The 16,003-nt window shown below is 33.3% G+C and overlaps 1 protein-coding gene across 4 annotated transcripts in view; it reads left to right on the top strand.

The window, feature by feature from the left end:
* The window catches only part of ERBB4 (erb-b2 receptor tyrosine kinase 4), a 1,144,797-nt gene that overhangs the window by 1,094,705 nt on the left and 34,089 nt on the right, over window positions 1-16,003 (top strand). For all 4 annotated transcript variants that reach the window (XM_043577726.1, XM_043577724.1, XM_043577727.1 and 1 more), the window contains exons 23-25: window positions 3,222-3,368; window positions 5,527-5,624; window positions 7,213-7,383. In XM_043577726.1, the coding sequence (XP_043433661.1) occupies window positions 3,222-3,368; window positions 5,527-5,624; window positions 7,213-7,383 (416 nt within the window). The remainder of the gene's footprint in view (window positions 1-3,221; window positions 3,369-5,526; window positions 5,625-7,212; window positions 7,384-16,003) is intronic.

Below are 16,003 nucleotides of genomic sequence, written 5' to 3'. Positions count from 1 at the left end.
AAATGAGATATTTAGCATCTGTCTATTCACAACCTAAGTCCATCCAGATATTAATGAGAATGAATCAATAGCTTTTCTAAGTTTAAATAAAACCAGTATTTCTTACAAATTAAAAGCACAATGTCCATTTAAGGAAAAAGGGAGTGGTGGGTCTTGAAAGCATGATACAATTTAGTTCACTCAAATTTAAACTTTGTTTTATCTTTATTATTGTTTTTTTAGGCAAAAGATTTAAGCTATTCAATCATTAAAGAACTTACACCTCTTATCTAGAAAAGCAAAATTTATCTTAAAAAAAAAAAAACTTAAGAGGCTCTTGGGTGGCTCAGTTGGTTAAGCCTCCTACTTTGGCTCAGGTCGTGATCTCTAGGTCCATGGGTTTGAGCCCCATCTTGGTATCTGTGCTGACAGCTCAGAGCCTAGAGTTTGCTTCAGATTCTCTGTCTCCCTCTCTCTCTACCCTTCCCCCGTTGGTGCTCGCGCATGCTCGCTCTCTCTCTCTCTCTCTCTCTCTCTCTCATCTCTCTCTCTCAAAAATAAATATTTTAAAAAATAAAAGTGAAATAAAAATAAGACATTTCTTTAAAGTGTTTTTTTTCCTCCTCTATACATGTATGCTATAGGTTTAAAATTTCCATGTAAGGCCTCATGTGTTCTACTCAGCTTAGAAGTAGAAAGTGTGATGTGTTTGAGATTTAAACGAGTATAGGAAAATGCTTGTAAAATTTAGTTGTTGAACTGTAAGGACTTAATAGAAACATAAATCTATTATATATATTATATGGTACAAATTAGCTTATATATTATATGATAGAGATAAATCCATAGATTATATTTTATATGATAGATTATATATTACACATACATTTTGATATATGTCATATACTTTTTTCTTTTTATTTTCCCTTTTTCCTATGTATGTTTCCCTGAAATAAATGTAACAGTCTACTACAGTCAAATTTTAAATGGCCTCTAAAATAAGTAAGTAGGCAGATAGATGATAGATAGATTGATAGAGAGATAGATGATAGATAGATAGATAGATAGATAGATACATAAGTAGTACTCTGCTTTGAAATATAGCCCAGGCCATCAATCCATACCCATAAGGCATTTTAGGATTTTTATGATATATTATAGTTGATTGCAAAAGGTATACAAGACAGAAACATAATGTTGTTTACAGTGAACCTTTGTAGAAAATTGCCACTGGGTTCATCTTTATTTTTACAAAAATAAATATGCATTGGCTATGGTTTATATCTCTGAATGATAGAATTGTATGTTTTGAGAATGTTTCTGATTCAGTTTTCCTGTAATTGTCCTTCTGAATGAAGCCATCTCTGTTTAACCCTATCTTGTCACTCCTAAAAAGATTTAATTAAATTATTACTGGCAGAAGTAGGGGTTTTGATGTTCCTGATTTTGTTTTTGTATTTATGTTTCTGTTTATTATATTTTCTATTATTTTGATTTGTAATTGCTTTGCATTTTTCTTGTAAGTTCTGATAGAGATATGAGGGCATGTATTCTATCTTTTATAATTGCATACATAAGTTCATAAAATGTCCTCATTAAATATATATTCTATAAATGTGTATTTATATTGACTGACTGAATAGAAATGGACAGCCATCCAGTTCTTAACTTGTTCCAGTCTGCCTCATGGACACTGAATCTTAATTATTGGCTCTAGGAAGTCATTTTTTAATATGCAAAATTAAGTAGGATTTAAAAAAAATTAAGTTTATTTATTTGTTTATTTTGAGAGAGAGAGAGATAGAGAGAGAGAGAGAGCAGGGGAAGGGAAGAGAGAGACAGAGGGACAGAGAGAGAGAGAGAGAGAGAGAGAGGGAATCCCAAGCAGGCTTCATGCTGACAGCATGGAGCCCTACATGGAGCTCGATCTCACAAACCCATGAGATCATGATTTGAACCAAAACCAAGAGTCACTCAACTGACTGAGCCACCCAGGTGCCTCATAAGTAGGGTTTAATAAAGATCAATCAATTAAATGGTGTCACTAATTACATTTTTATATAAGAATTATAAGATATAAATATTAATCAAAAAATCAGGTAATTAGTGATCTTATTATAAAGGATAATTGGCAATTCACATATACTTTTATATTTTAAGCTTTGTATTTTTATTATTAGTCAATGATAACTGTTATGAACTAAAAATGAATAAATAATTCATTACAGATGGACATGAAAAAGAAAGCATGGTCCTAATTAATGGATTTTATATTAAACCATATTTTGCATATTATATGCACCAATCAAAATTCACCTGGTGAGACTCCTATACACATACAGCTCTTTCTGAACTTACAATCCTTAACCTTAAGAAATGATAACTTCTTAATTGTATAATTATTAGATCACAAAGAAGAGTCTGTAATGTGTATAGTATTGTTCAAATCAGAATCATTTTCATCAATGCTAGCTATTTGCATGTTAATATTTAGGGTATTTGCTTTTACAGAACAAATCACTCTTCTAGTGATTCAAGAAGGTGATTTCATTATCTAAGGGATCAACTATTATTGATTCCTTTCAATTTTGTGATGCCTACTTCACATGTATTATGGTATATATGGATCATTCCTCACTCAGGGTCTCACAGGTATTAAAGAAATAAATCTGTGTGTGTGTGTGTGTGTGTGTGTGTGTGTGTGTGTTTTCCACTTGTTCTCTTTGTGTGAGTTAAAGAGAGAGCCATGATTATTTATCATAACATAAGGTATTCATTTTGGCACCACAGCTTAGCCCATAGGGCTTTTAATAGCAAAGAGGTTAATGTCAAAATTAGTCAACATCAGATTTTGCCTGCAATCATATTTACTTAATACTAGATACACATGTTTATAGTAAATTGTTTGATAGACTCTAATGCGGTGTAGTGAAAATTAACTAGAATCAGCAAATGTTAACATTACTTAAAAGTAGACATGGGGAAAAGATTCTGTGTTCTGATACGCACTCTGAATTGTCTCTGCTACTCATTAAAAATTTCAAGACAATAATAAGATAATTGAATTTCCCACAAAGATTTTGTCACTGGGCTTCTGCTAATGAATATAGAAATCTGAAGAGCTTTTCTTTAGTCTAATTTTGATTGCCTTCTAGGGAGCTTTCTTTTGTCACTGGCATACTGCTGGTTTATTCAAAGTATGTTGTTAATATGCTTATGTAAATATTTGATCTCCAATTTAGGAGTTACCATATGGGAACTGATGACCTTTGGAGGAAAACCCTATGATGGAATTCCAACCAGAGAAATCCCGGATTTATTAGAGAAAGGAGAACGTTTGCCCCAGCCTCCTATCTGCACTATTGACGTTTACATGGTCATGGTCAAATGTAAGATTGCAAAATAATTTCATCATCACCATCATCACTCTTAGTAAAGCAATAGTATAGATTAATCTACCTGCATAATGTTTTTGTATATTGAAAAATGTAAAAGTCCAAAAATAATTATGAAAAGATCATGTAAACACCTGCGTTTTTGTGATTATTATGAATAGGAAGCAATATCATGCTTCCATGTTATGAAGTCAAAATTATATGACTCTTTCTCTTCTGATTCATTTCACTTTGATTCTTATCATTTCCATGACAATCACATTGTCTTTCATAAAGAGATGTAATTAGTTACAATAATGTTAGTAATCTTTATAGGAAAATAGCAGTCTAAACAAATGATCTGATATAAAGAAAGAAAGCTTGAAGCTGATAGTTGAAAAAATGAATTAAATGGAAAGAGGTTTACCAGTTTTAGTCAACAGGAAATTAGCAGGACAGAATGGAAAGTAGGAAGACATGAATCTACAGTCAAATAAAAAGATTATGAATGTTTACTTTTTTTTTCAATTTGATCATTTGTTTACATCAAATTCTCTTCCTTTTTTTTCCTCCTTTCTATGCCCCAGACACATACGTATTATAAATATGTTTTGGCAGCCTAGGCTCTTAATTTAAATAGAATTAAGGAAGTCTCTGGAGTTTCCTAGTTAATTTAAGTGAGATTAACATTCAGCAATCTTTCTTGTGTAATCTGGGGTTTTCCCCTTTCGATTTACACAGGGTTAGCAAAGAAACAAACTGGTGAAGGTGAATAAGCATCTTATTAATAAGAGACTTTGGACCCAGGTCTACTCAGATTTATATTCATGACATGTGTGATACATTCTGACAGTGAGGAAAGAAATAAAAAATGTGCCTTCCAGTTCAGGTCAGCATGCCCTTTTCTCTAAGCATAGTTCTATTTACTCAATATTTAGTTAGAAAGAAACGGATACCTCCTGGTGAAGTTAACCTTTTTAGGTTCTAATAATTCCAGAAACACCTATTTTCTCATTAGCATCTTGGTATCAACAGCAATTTTGTGTGTGTGTGTGCAAATGGATGCATATAGTGCAGCTTTATTAGGAGAGGGAAAAAAATCAGGTGATATTAATGATACATGAAATGACACCCAAAGACTTCCCAGAACAAGAATAAAAATTGAACTCCCAGAAAAAAGAAACTCACTTTATAACTTTATTGAATCAAGCATCTTCAGTAGTCATCTATGCAAAAAACCTTAAAAACATGCATACATTATATAATTTGATCTCATAAGTAGCATAAGAAATGATTTATATACTTCATTTTGATACTCTGATGAAACAATGAGAAATCAGGAACAGATTTTGCCTAATAGAGAGTTTTACCTTGCTTTTATGAGTTTTAATACCTAAGAAAAGGGTTACTTGGCAAGAAAATCAAGGAAAGCTTAGTACTTGTATTCTTGTGATCTCATCAGCTAAGCAGAGCCTGGGGAGATAAGACCCACTTTATCTAGACTCCCAGCTAAATAATAATACATACCTTGAAAATTGCTGATAGTATTTTTATGCTGCAAAGGTTACTAGTTAGATAAGCTAATGGCTAGTGCTGAACAAACATTACCAATTACTTTGCATTGTTTTTTTTTCCCCCACCAGGAAAAAAACCAGCTTGCGAAAGTTGCTTTCTATTTCTTTCCCCACCCCCACCCCCTCCCCTGTGCTGGTGCACTGCATTGTAACTAAAATTTGTATTCTATGTCACTTCTAATAGAAAATAATAAATTATGTCCCCATCACCTCCTCTATAGCCATCCAAGAAAAATTTTTAAAAAAGAAAGAAAGAAAAAGGAAGCATTCTCTCCACTTAAGAAAAAAATATAGGAGATTCTATAAGTTCCTATAGTTAGCCTAGGGTTATGTTTCATAAGAAGAAAAATTACTTTTAAATTAGATCAACAGAATAAAAAGTTTCTCTTATTCACATTTACTTATGAACATCAACAAACTGCTTGAGATAGAACCTTGCCTATTGGATTATTTCTTTCTTTAGCTTTCTTTGTTTTTTTTAGATCATTATTACTAAAACAGTATTTTTCAAACAGCCTATGTTTTCATAAAATTTACATCCTACTTCTTCCTAATTATGGATAGATACAGTGACCCTTTTACTGTGTGTGAATTTCTAGGCTGGATGATTGATGCAGACAGTAGACCTAAATTTAAGGAACTGGCTGCTGAATTTTCGAGGATGGCTCGAGACCCTCAAAGATATCTAGTTATTCAGGTTGGTACATATCTGGACACTGGAACTTTGTAAATCACCATTCATAAATCGATTAAGCAGAATATCATGTGAAATGACTTATGGAAAAGAGGTTTCTAGTTGATGTCAGAACTCCTTCTAGGAATCTTGCCTTAGTATTCAAGTGCCTCTGCTATTGAATGGCCAGATAATTATGATTATCCATATACATAAGAAGTCCTTATCCTCAGATAAACCTTGTAGCACTCTGCTTTTTGTTAACATTATGCGTTAAGTCATGTCCATTATTATAATCTTCCCTTTCAGAATAAAAGGAAGATGGATTTTTGTTTTAATCTTGTCCAGGCTTTAAGACAGTGAATTAAAAGTGTCAGTATATTGCATTCAATTTCCTAAAATATATTTATAAATATACTTTGTTTTGTTAAGGGAGATATACAGTATCCAAGCAATAACTCAGATTCCAGTGAATGGATGTACATATGAATCAAATAACAGTCCAAAAGAACATTTTATATTAAACACTAGAAACACTGGATTGGATAATTTAAAAATTATAATATATTTCTCTATGATTATTTTGCCTAAATCATAAACAAGTGGACCTTGGGTTACACTGAACTAATTTTCCTCAATGAAACAAGGTAGCATTTATCTTCCTATTAATAGTCTGCCATGAAGATAAAAGTCAGGATTTAGAATCTAATAGTTCCTAGTTATTTTTCTCCCAAATTAACTTGCATAAACCACTTATATACAAAATGTCACATAATTTTGAAAAATAAAAAAATCATATTTAAGAAATATAGGAGGCAAAAAAAGAGTAGGGTTTTGGTGTCTCTCCCACCCTAGTTTATATTATTTGCCACTTTTGCTGTGATTTTTAAAGCTATCACTTTAACAGTGTCATTCTATAGAATAAATCATGGGGCGCCTGGGTGGCTCGGTCTGTTAAGCATCTGACTTTGGCTCAGGTCATGATCTGGTGTTTCGGGTATTCGAGCCCCGAGTCAGGCTCTGTGCTGACAGCTCAGAGCCTGGAGCCTGTTTCAGGTTCTGTTTCCCTCTCCCTCTGCCCCTCCTCTGCTCACGCTTTGTCTCTCTCTCTCTCTCTCTCTCTCTCTCTCTCTCTCTCTCTCTCTCTCTCAAAAGTAAATAAACATTAAAAAAAAATCATGGAGGCTACATGTCCTGATAACTCTACCCTATCAAACCAACCAAATAAAATACAGTAAAGATTGAGAAGTCAATTGCCCCTTATTACTTACTCTTAAAGTCACAGCTCAAACAACATCTTGGCAATGAAGCCTATACAGTTATTCTCACGTCTGAAATAGATTATGCCTCCCTCAAAAGAGCCATAGCATACTGCTTTAATTACCTCTAATGGCGTTTATCACATTCTATTAAATGTATTTATCTTACCGTGTCATATCTAAGTATGTTACAAGCTCCTTTGTGACTGGTAAATGTGTTAAACAGTTATTTTTTAAATGAGTGCATGAATTTTCAACCACTTGTTTTGATATTACATAAATTTGCTGCAAAGTCCATATATTTAAGATGAAGAATCTTTGTTTGTTTGTTTGTCTGGTGGGCAAACTTTTAGGGTGATGATCGCATGAAGCTTCCCAGTCCAAATGACAGCAAGTTCTTTCAGAATCTCTTGGATGAAGAGGACCTGGAAGATATGATGGATGCTGAGGAATACCTGGTCCCTCAGGCTTTCAACATCCCACCTCCCATCTATACTTCCAGAGCAAGAATTGACTCAAATAGGGTAAGAAATGATTATATACCACCTCCCATGTTATTTCTGAGAAACAAATCATGCAAACATTTTATAAGCACTGGAATTACAAAATAATTATACAGCTCAATCCCGGGTGATTCCTAGATTAAAAACATACTATACCAGGGAAAGACATGCCATATATAGTTAATTTTGAAATACAAACATAGGTAATAGAATATGTACTCTGAAGTATTTTTACCATTTCAAAAAGAGGAATGTTGCCTTTGTCGTATGTTACTTAAATCTTAGTTTTAAAAAAATCTACAACCAATTCAAGCTAATAAAACTCTGTGTTTATATAAATGAAAATTCTTAACAAGATAGGCTCTTTAAAAAAGATGATAGGACTTATTTATTAGTCAAGAGGTGATACAAGTACAACCTCTTTCACTCAAGAGACTTTAAGTATTTCCTGTCACTTTGAAGTCGAAATAGAAAACTGCAATACTTTGAACTATATCAATCCTTTTGGGGGGACTGCTGAACCAACTCTAAGATGTAGATTTAGGTTTTGAAAGAAGCTTCTGAAAAGAACTTGCATTTAATTTTAAATATTAAGCACACTCTATACGACTATCATTCTTCTTCTGAAAACTGTCAATCCATGTGTTCATTCATTTGTTTATTTTTTACAAAAATATTTAATGTTCACTCAACATGTATTGAGTACTCCTACATGTAAGGCATGATTAGACACTTGAGATTCAAAGTATTTTGACATAATCCCTGGCTTCAAGAAGTGTCCAGCCTCCTTCATTTAAGAACATTATCATAGCTGGTGGAACAGACAGCATTCTATTTGTCTTGACCACAAGCATAAGAAACCTTTCAACTTGCTGCTCATTTTCATAAGTGAAGTTCTTTGCTTTATTTCAGATCCACAGCAATAATAACATAACAATTACCTGGTGTTTACCCCATGTCAACATATATATAAACCTGGTGTTTACCCTGTGTCAACACATATATATTAAGTCTCTTATTCCTTACAACAATATCATTAGGTTCTATTAACATTATCTCCATCTTAAAATGAAGAAACTTGTCACAATTAAGTGATTTGACTGGTGTCCTACAGTTAGCCAGTGGGAGAGTAGGAGTCTAATGTAGGCAGCCTGCCTCTATCACACATACTGCTGCCTCAAAGTTATTGGAACATGTTATTTTCATCATATGGTTGTTTTTCTTGACATCGACCTCAATGTTTGAGATACATGCAGTTTGAGAAATCCCCGGGGTGATTATGAAATGCATCCTCCAACCTCTCCCATACCTTTTGCTCATTTGCTCCATTTAGAAGGGCTGATGTAGAAGAAGGCAAAATAAATATCTCAATTTTTCTTTTCCATGAAAAATATGTCAGTGCATCCCAATGGGGAGAAGACAACTAAAAGGTTTGCAAATTAAATCAATACTCATTGAACATCAGTCTTGTTTATGGGAAGGAACAAAGTCCTTAAGGTGTATAAAGGAAGCAACTTTCCCCCCTCCATATACTTAGCAACATGGCCAAATTATAACTTTGGTGATTGTAATTTTATGTGACAAATGTATTGCTTTTCTTAAAATAGAGACATTTCAGAAAACAGTTTGCCTTCCTTAACATGAAATGCTATAGGGCCAAGAGCTTGAATCTTTTTCTTTTCATAAGGCGTCTCAGATTTCAACTTTCTGTTCATTTTAATTTATGCTCAATGCAAGGAATTCTTAATAAAGGTTTGAATTAACTAAATGAAATTAGTGAGACAAAGTAGAAGCCACATGAGAAATTATTTGGCCTTCAGTTATCATTTCTTATTCCACATTATTATTTAAACAATGTTATCTGTAGATTTCTTTTTAGTTTTTCAGGTCTTTGTTAGGGGAACTGTGCTTAAATACCATTTTATTTTCAGGCATTAAGAGGCCTGACTAATCATCTGTGTTTTGTTATTTTAAAAAAATCTGGTTTTATGTAACTTCATCTGTGTTTTCCTATTTTAAAAAACTTGGTTTTATGTAGCTTCCGTGGTAATTTCTAATTTGTGCAAATGCTATTTTCCCTTTTTCTTCCTAGAAAGTTAAGTTATATTATTTTATAGTTAGAAAATAAATTACTTCAGTTTTAGGTTCTGTGGCCAACTTATGTGGTAAGGGAATATCTTAAAGTGAATTTTAATCAAGTGTTTCTTGAGCATATTTGCTAAACTTTGAAACCAAAAACTAATTCGGCTTTTAAATATAGATTCTTTTGCTCACTAGCTGATAAATTTTACATGTTGTTCTTAATAACTTTACAACTTGTTTCTTCATATGTAAAATAAATACAATGGTAGTTAACTTATGTGATTGCTAAACAATTACCCTTTAAAAAGTGCCAGGCAAATACATACTTAGTCTCTTTAAGAATCACTCAAATTTCATTTGTACTTATTTCCTTTTCAACATCATATATCACAACATTTTCTACATATTATCTAGAAAAACCCTATTGATTCAATCACTACTTGACTGAGTACTTCTACTGATGTGTTTTTTATAGCAAATAAGATATAGATGTAATTTATTCTATGGTGCTTTTATTTCGAAGTCTGTATGTATTTTGATACATGTCATGACTTTAAAGCAATGAATCAATTAAAACTACAAAGCTGACATTTATCCAGCAAGTTGATAGATACAGATGCAAGTGTTGCTAAAAAACACCCAGCAAATTTAGACCTGTTGTTGTTATTATTATTGTTATTGTTAGTACCTTTTTAATACTATCTCAAATACTTTTATCACAATAATATACCAAAAATGCTTACTCTAGCGTGATGAAAATGGAAGAACATGAGAAGCTATCTAACTTCTACAAACTTCAGGTCTGTACATCTGTAAAATGAAGATTTAAAATCTACTCAGAAGTGCCTGGGTGGCTCAGTCGGTTAAGCATCTGACTCTTGGTTTCAGCTCAGGTCATGATCTCAAGGTTTCGTGGGATTGAGCCCTGAATCAGGCTCTGTGCTGACAGCGCAGAACCTACTTGGGATTCTCTCTCTCTCTGTCTCTCTCCTTCTCTCTCAAAATAAATAAATAAACTTCAAAATATCTGCTAAGAATATTGTGAAGGTTATCTTTTTAGGATACCTAAGTGTGTTCCCCATTGATGGATATGTAGGAGATGCTCAATAGTGTGGAAATTAATGAAGACCAAACAAATGAGAGAAGCGAAGCCTCTTTATTCAGATTTGTTATAGCAAGGGACTTTGCCGCTGCCACTTGCATTTTGGCAGAGTCTCAAAGGCACACAAGAGTGGGAAAGCTTTATACTGGAGAAAAGGGAAGGCTTCAAGTATGCCTTGGCTGGAGGCTTTTGGCGTGGGGAAACTATAAGAGGGTAGGTAATTAGAAGTGGGACATCCAGTGTAATTAGTTACAGGTACATATTTGTCTTTCTCTGGTTTGTCCTAAATTGAAAGTGGTGACAAAACTTAGAGAAGCTATTAGTTACTCAAGGCCTGACAACTTTGGTTAAGTTGTTACATATGTTATTATTTAGCTTCCTAGATTGCTGCTGGAGGTAACAATCTGGCTTCCTGCAAAACTTGTATAACAGGACTGGCTTCCTAGCCTGTTTATTATAGATACGGTTTCCCAGGTAAGTTGCTATTAAATTGGGGATTAGACTTCTGTTTTTATGTATGATCTAGCCATTGTCCATTTGTGTATTCAGTCTTTCAATAGGTTTTGGGCTCCATGACTGCCTTCTTTCTCTCTTGATATATTTATTTAAATATATAATGCCTGATGTTTTGAATTAAATCCTTGTACAGTTTTTGAATTTCTGTGCAGGTATTTTTCTGTTCATGTGGGTAAAAATTGTCTTTTTATTTTGAGTTACCTAGATTTATATTTCTCTGGCATAGTGAATTGTATACCAAATACAGGAGCAATGATAAAGATAGCTAATAACTTGATATGACTAAAAATATTTTAGCTTTAATGATATTGGAAATTTTAATTTAAAATCTTCAGTACATTTTTGTAGAGAAGGTTTCAATTGTTGCAGGATCATTCAGTCATTTGTGATGAATAGTTTTAAAGATGCAGTAGTCTACATCTTTCCAAACATATCAGCTAGCTCTCAATTATCCAGGCCAGGGGAAGACAAAGGAATTATAGCTGCTGCACATTGGTGGAGCAGGTGACCCACAGTGGTTCTCTCATGACAATTTCCACTTCTTTCACATCTGCTAAGAAATAACTACATTAACAGATCTGATTTTTTTCCTCCTCCTTTTGCCCTCTTTCTTCCAGAATAGATTACATGGATAGGTTGAGAAATGAATAAAATGTAACCAGGAGAAACAAAGGATGAAGAAAAATAAAGGAGCTTAGTATCTCAAAAATGTGATCAGTTTCTAAATAATTGGTTGTAGGCTGAATATTTGACTGCTCATAAAGTGGGATCCTACACACTTTATTTTGTGCTACTATCACTTTTCCCTCAAATTAAATTTTGTAACTTTGATAAAGATATCCTAGTAAGGCTACCACACACATTGTAATTCCCATTAAGAGTTTTACTAATTCATCACTTAGAAAAAATAGAGGGGCACCTGGGTGGCTCAGTCATTAGAGAATCTGACTCTTGATTTCATCTCAGGTCATGATCCCTGGGTCATGGAATCAAGCCCCACATCAGGCTTCATGTTGAACGTGGAACCCGCCTAGGATTGTCAATCTCTCTCTCTCTCTCTCTCTCTCCCTCTCTGTCTCTCTCCCTTCCTCTTTTCTTCTTCCCTGCTCATGCACGTTCTCTCTCTCTCTCTCTCTAAAATTAAAAAAAAAGAAAGAAATGCAAAGCACTTTGGTTTCCCCTATAGGATTTATGATATCGTGCCAAATATGCTTCCTAATGATGTATATAAACTAGAAGAAATTCAAGCAAAATGATGATGCAGGGACAGGGATATAATGATGTCACTTTTCATAATGACATTTGAAAATATAAGAGTTTCAATTACATTTATTTTTACTGTTCAACAGATCAAAGCTATGATTTCTTATTTTTTGGAATCATAAAACTAGTAATAATAGTATCAGCTAAAACTTATTGACTGCTTACTATGACCAAGGTACTATGCTAAGTATTTTAAATTTACTGCTTCACTTTTATTTCACAAAGCCCTATTAGGTAGACACTAATATTCATCCCATTTTAAAACTTAAGAAAATTGAGCTGTGGAAAGTTTAGATAACACAAATGATAAGAAGCAAATCTAGAAATTGAGTCCAGCTTTCAACAATCCCACATGGAGGCCATACGTAAAATAACAGTGTGGTAGGGGAAAGTTCCTCATTTCAAGTTCCTATTAAACTTCTTACTGTGTATGAAACTAACACTTTTCATTCACTTAATGGTAATTGTAAAAAAGAAAATAAATCGGATGTCAGGAATGCCACTTTTTAGAACAAACTCTGGCGTTACAGCCCTAGTTATATCATTTAACTAAATTCAGTTTCTTCACTTTAACGATGAGAAAATTGAGCTATATTGCCTATTAAGTTCTTTCTAATTTTAAAAGTACCTTATTATCAAATGGCTTTTTGAACTAAGTATTATATTTTATGAATTTGTATATTATCTTCTGGCAAATATTTAATTGGAAAATGTCCCAAAGCATTTTGTATTGCCTCTGCACCACATGCTTGTGTCCTTATGTGATTGAATATAGAAGAGAAAAACTTGAGGACACAAGTTAAGGAAGCATCTCATAGCTAAATGATGTAGTGGGAGAGTTTTGTGATGATATAACAAGGTTACTCTGGTTGCAATTTACCAAGGATCAATATCAATTCTAACAACAGCTGCTACTTGATGATAAATGATTGTAGTCTCAGGATATTGGTTTTACATTTCTTCCAAAATATGTCAAGGATTCCCACATCGTATCTTAGATGTGATTGGGATTTCTTTTTCTTTTTCTTTCTTTCTTTCTTTTTTTTTACTCTATTAAGCCAAAAGAAGGAGCTTTCTTACTATAACATGCCATTATCACTAAGTATTTTTTGTCCCAAATTTTTTCCCATCTAAGTAATAATTTTTATATTGTTCAAGTTATTAATTAGGATGGAAGAGTAAATGAATTAATATGTTGGATATTTATCATGGCCTAGGCACTGTGTTGAACAATGAGGGTGCAGAGTTTCAAATCAAAGATTGGCCTAAAAAGAGTTTATATTTTAGGTGGGGAGATAATATTCTGCAAGCAATATGCTAGGTATTTTGGGAAAAAGACAAAGGAAGCCAAATTAGCCTAAGATCGTCATTCTAGCTGCATCATTATTAGAGGATGAGGGTGTAGCTTGGAACAGAAACAAGAGTTTCAATAGTGCAGGTCTGAAATGGGTCAGAAGGAAGGCTGAACAATAAAACAAACCAAACAACCAAACAACCAAACAAACAAATCCTATGTGAAAAAAGGCAAGGAGATGTTTTTTTAAGTATACTTTAAAAATCGTAGGTTTTGTAATATTTCCATATCTATACATGCTTGAGAGCTCTTATGTTATCAGAGTAGATGGGGTGAGCTTCCTCCCAAATTTTCTATTTTTTTCTTTGTTATGAAGGCTTGAAACATGACTTTGAAATCTCTTCTCATTAAAATCATCCAATTCAAGCTGATTAAAAAGCATCTGTAATCCAAAGTCAAAACAGTTAATAACTTTAATTTAAAATTTACTTGAGACACAAATTCTGAGTTAGTTCCATTTCAGGCTGACATAGCAGGGTAGTTTTGTAATGTACATTTATATTAATAGTTAAATACTTCATATTTTGTGTGAGAAATAATTGTTTAAGGAAACTAAAGAAACTTAAGGAAATAAAAAAAATCATCCAATTCAAAACAAAATCCTTTTTGGACTTCCTGAAAAACAACTCTTAAATTTCTCTCTTCTGTTTCTTTTGTCATGACCATAATTCAGGTCCCCTCATCACTTCACAGAAATTACTACAATATCTCCTTAACTGACATCCACATTATTTTTTTTTTTTGGAAATGGGCTCAATTTGTAAATATATAGTGTTTACATTGTACAAAATGAAAGATACTATTACTGAATATTTTGAGCACCTGACCATTTATCAGCACTAATTCTTTTCATTTTTTATCCTCATTGGTTAAATGCGGATAGTATACCTATCATTTTTATAATAGGATAAATTTGAATGATATATGTTATATTAGATCTCTCTTTAAATTTTTTTTTTCAAAGTTTATTTATTTTTGGGACAGAGAGAGACAGAGCATGAACGGGGGAGGGGCAGAGAGAGAGGGAGACACAGAATCGGAAATAGGCTCCAGGCTCTGAGCCATCAGCCCAGAGCCTGACGCGGGGCTCGAACTCCCGGACCGCGAGATCGTGACCTGGCTGAAGTCGGACGCTTAACCGACTGCGCCACCCAGGCGCCCCTAGATCTCTCTTTATATGATATATAATCCTATTGTCACCAATAGCTGAAGGATTTTTGAACATTTATCTTAGAAAATTCCATGGTCCTTCCAGTTGACCAGTGTCTGCAATTTATTTTCTACTATTCTCTGGCTCACATACACAAAATTTCTCAGAGCTCTAATCTTATCCCACATAGTTGATCTCTTTCAAAATATAGATCATGTTGGTGCTTTCTGTTCTAGTTCAGAAGTGTGGGTAGGTAGTTAATTTAACAAAGAGGTATCTTTCCTTACACAGTATAGATTTGCCTCTTTTTTCTTTTTTTAATTTTATTTTTTAACTTTCTTTTTAAAGTTTATTTACTTAGAGAGAGAGAGAGAGAGAGAGAGAGAGGAGTGGAGGGGCAGAGAGCTAGGGAGACATAGAATTTTCAATCAGGCTCTGCACTGTCAGCATAAAGAAAGCCCTGTGCAGCGTTCGAACTCATGAACTGTGAGATCATGATCTGAGCAGAAATCAGGAGTCAGATGCTTAACCAACTGAGCCACCCAGGTGCCCCAGGGATATTTGAGAATATCCCTCACCCTCTCAAATGATAGTATTTATGCAGCAAAATATCAAGTGACCTTTTTGTGCTATGTTTTCTCTACCATGATTTTCTTAAAATATGGTTATATTATTTTCCTTAGACTACTTTTTGTAAGCTTTTCTTTTCTTTTTATTTTCCCCACTGCTATCATTCTTTTATATCTTGCTAACTTCCTATGGATGTTCACTGGATTTAGATCATGATATCTTGTTAAACATAATGAGAAACCCTCTACAGTACAAACTCTAGATTCTTCCTTTAATCTTTTATTTAGATATTACAAACAAAATCAATCTTTCAAGTTCTTAAGTAATAAAGAGATAAATTTTAGACCTCTTTCTCTAATTGTGTCTTCAGGTATCATAAAAATTACTTCTGGCAGATTTAAACTTTGGGTGCATCTCCTTGTTGTAATACGTTATGATCTCCTCTATAGTTGTTTCTTTATTCTGCAGAGAATCTGCTTTTTCTGTTAGCAAATGACTGTGTATATTCCCTTCAACATTTTTTTCATATCATAAATATTAGTTATTCTCTTTTTCTCCAATCTGAACACAAAGTCTAGTTCTCCTCATGTGTAAAACTAGGACT

The sequence above is a fragment of the Prionailurus bengalensis genome, chromosome C1 (assembly GCF_016509475.1).
Source record: "Prionailurus bengalensis isolate Pbe53 chromosome C1, Fcat_Pben_1.1_paternal_pri, whole genome shotgun sequence".
Classification (NCBI taxonomy): Eukaryota; Metazoa; Chordata; class Mammalia; order Carnivora; family Felidae; genus Prionailurus; species Prionailurus bengalensis.
The sequence above is the reverse complement of the archived record's forward strand: the minus strand, read 5'-3'. Positions and strand labels throughout refer to the sequence as shown.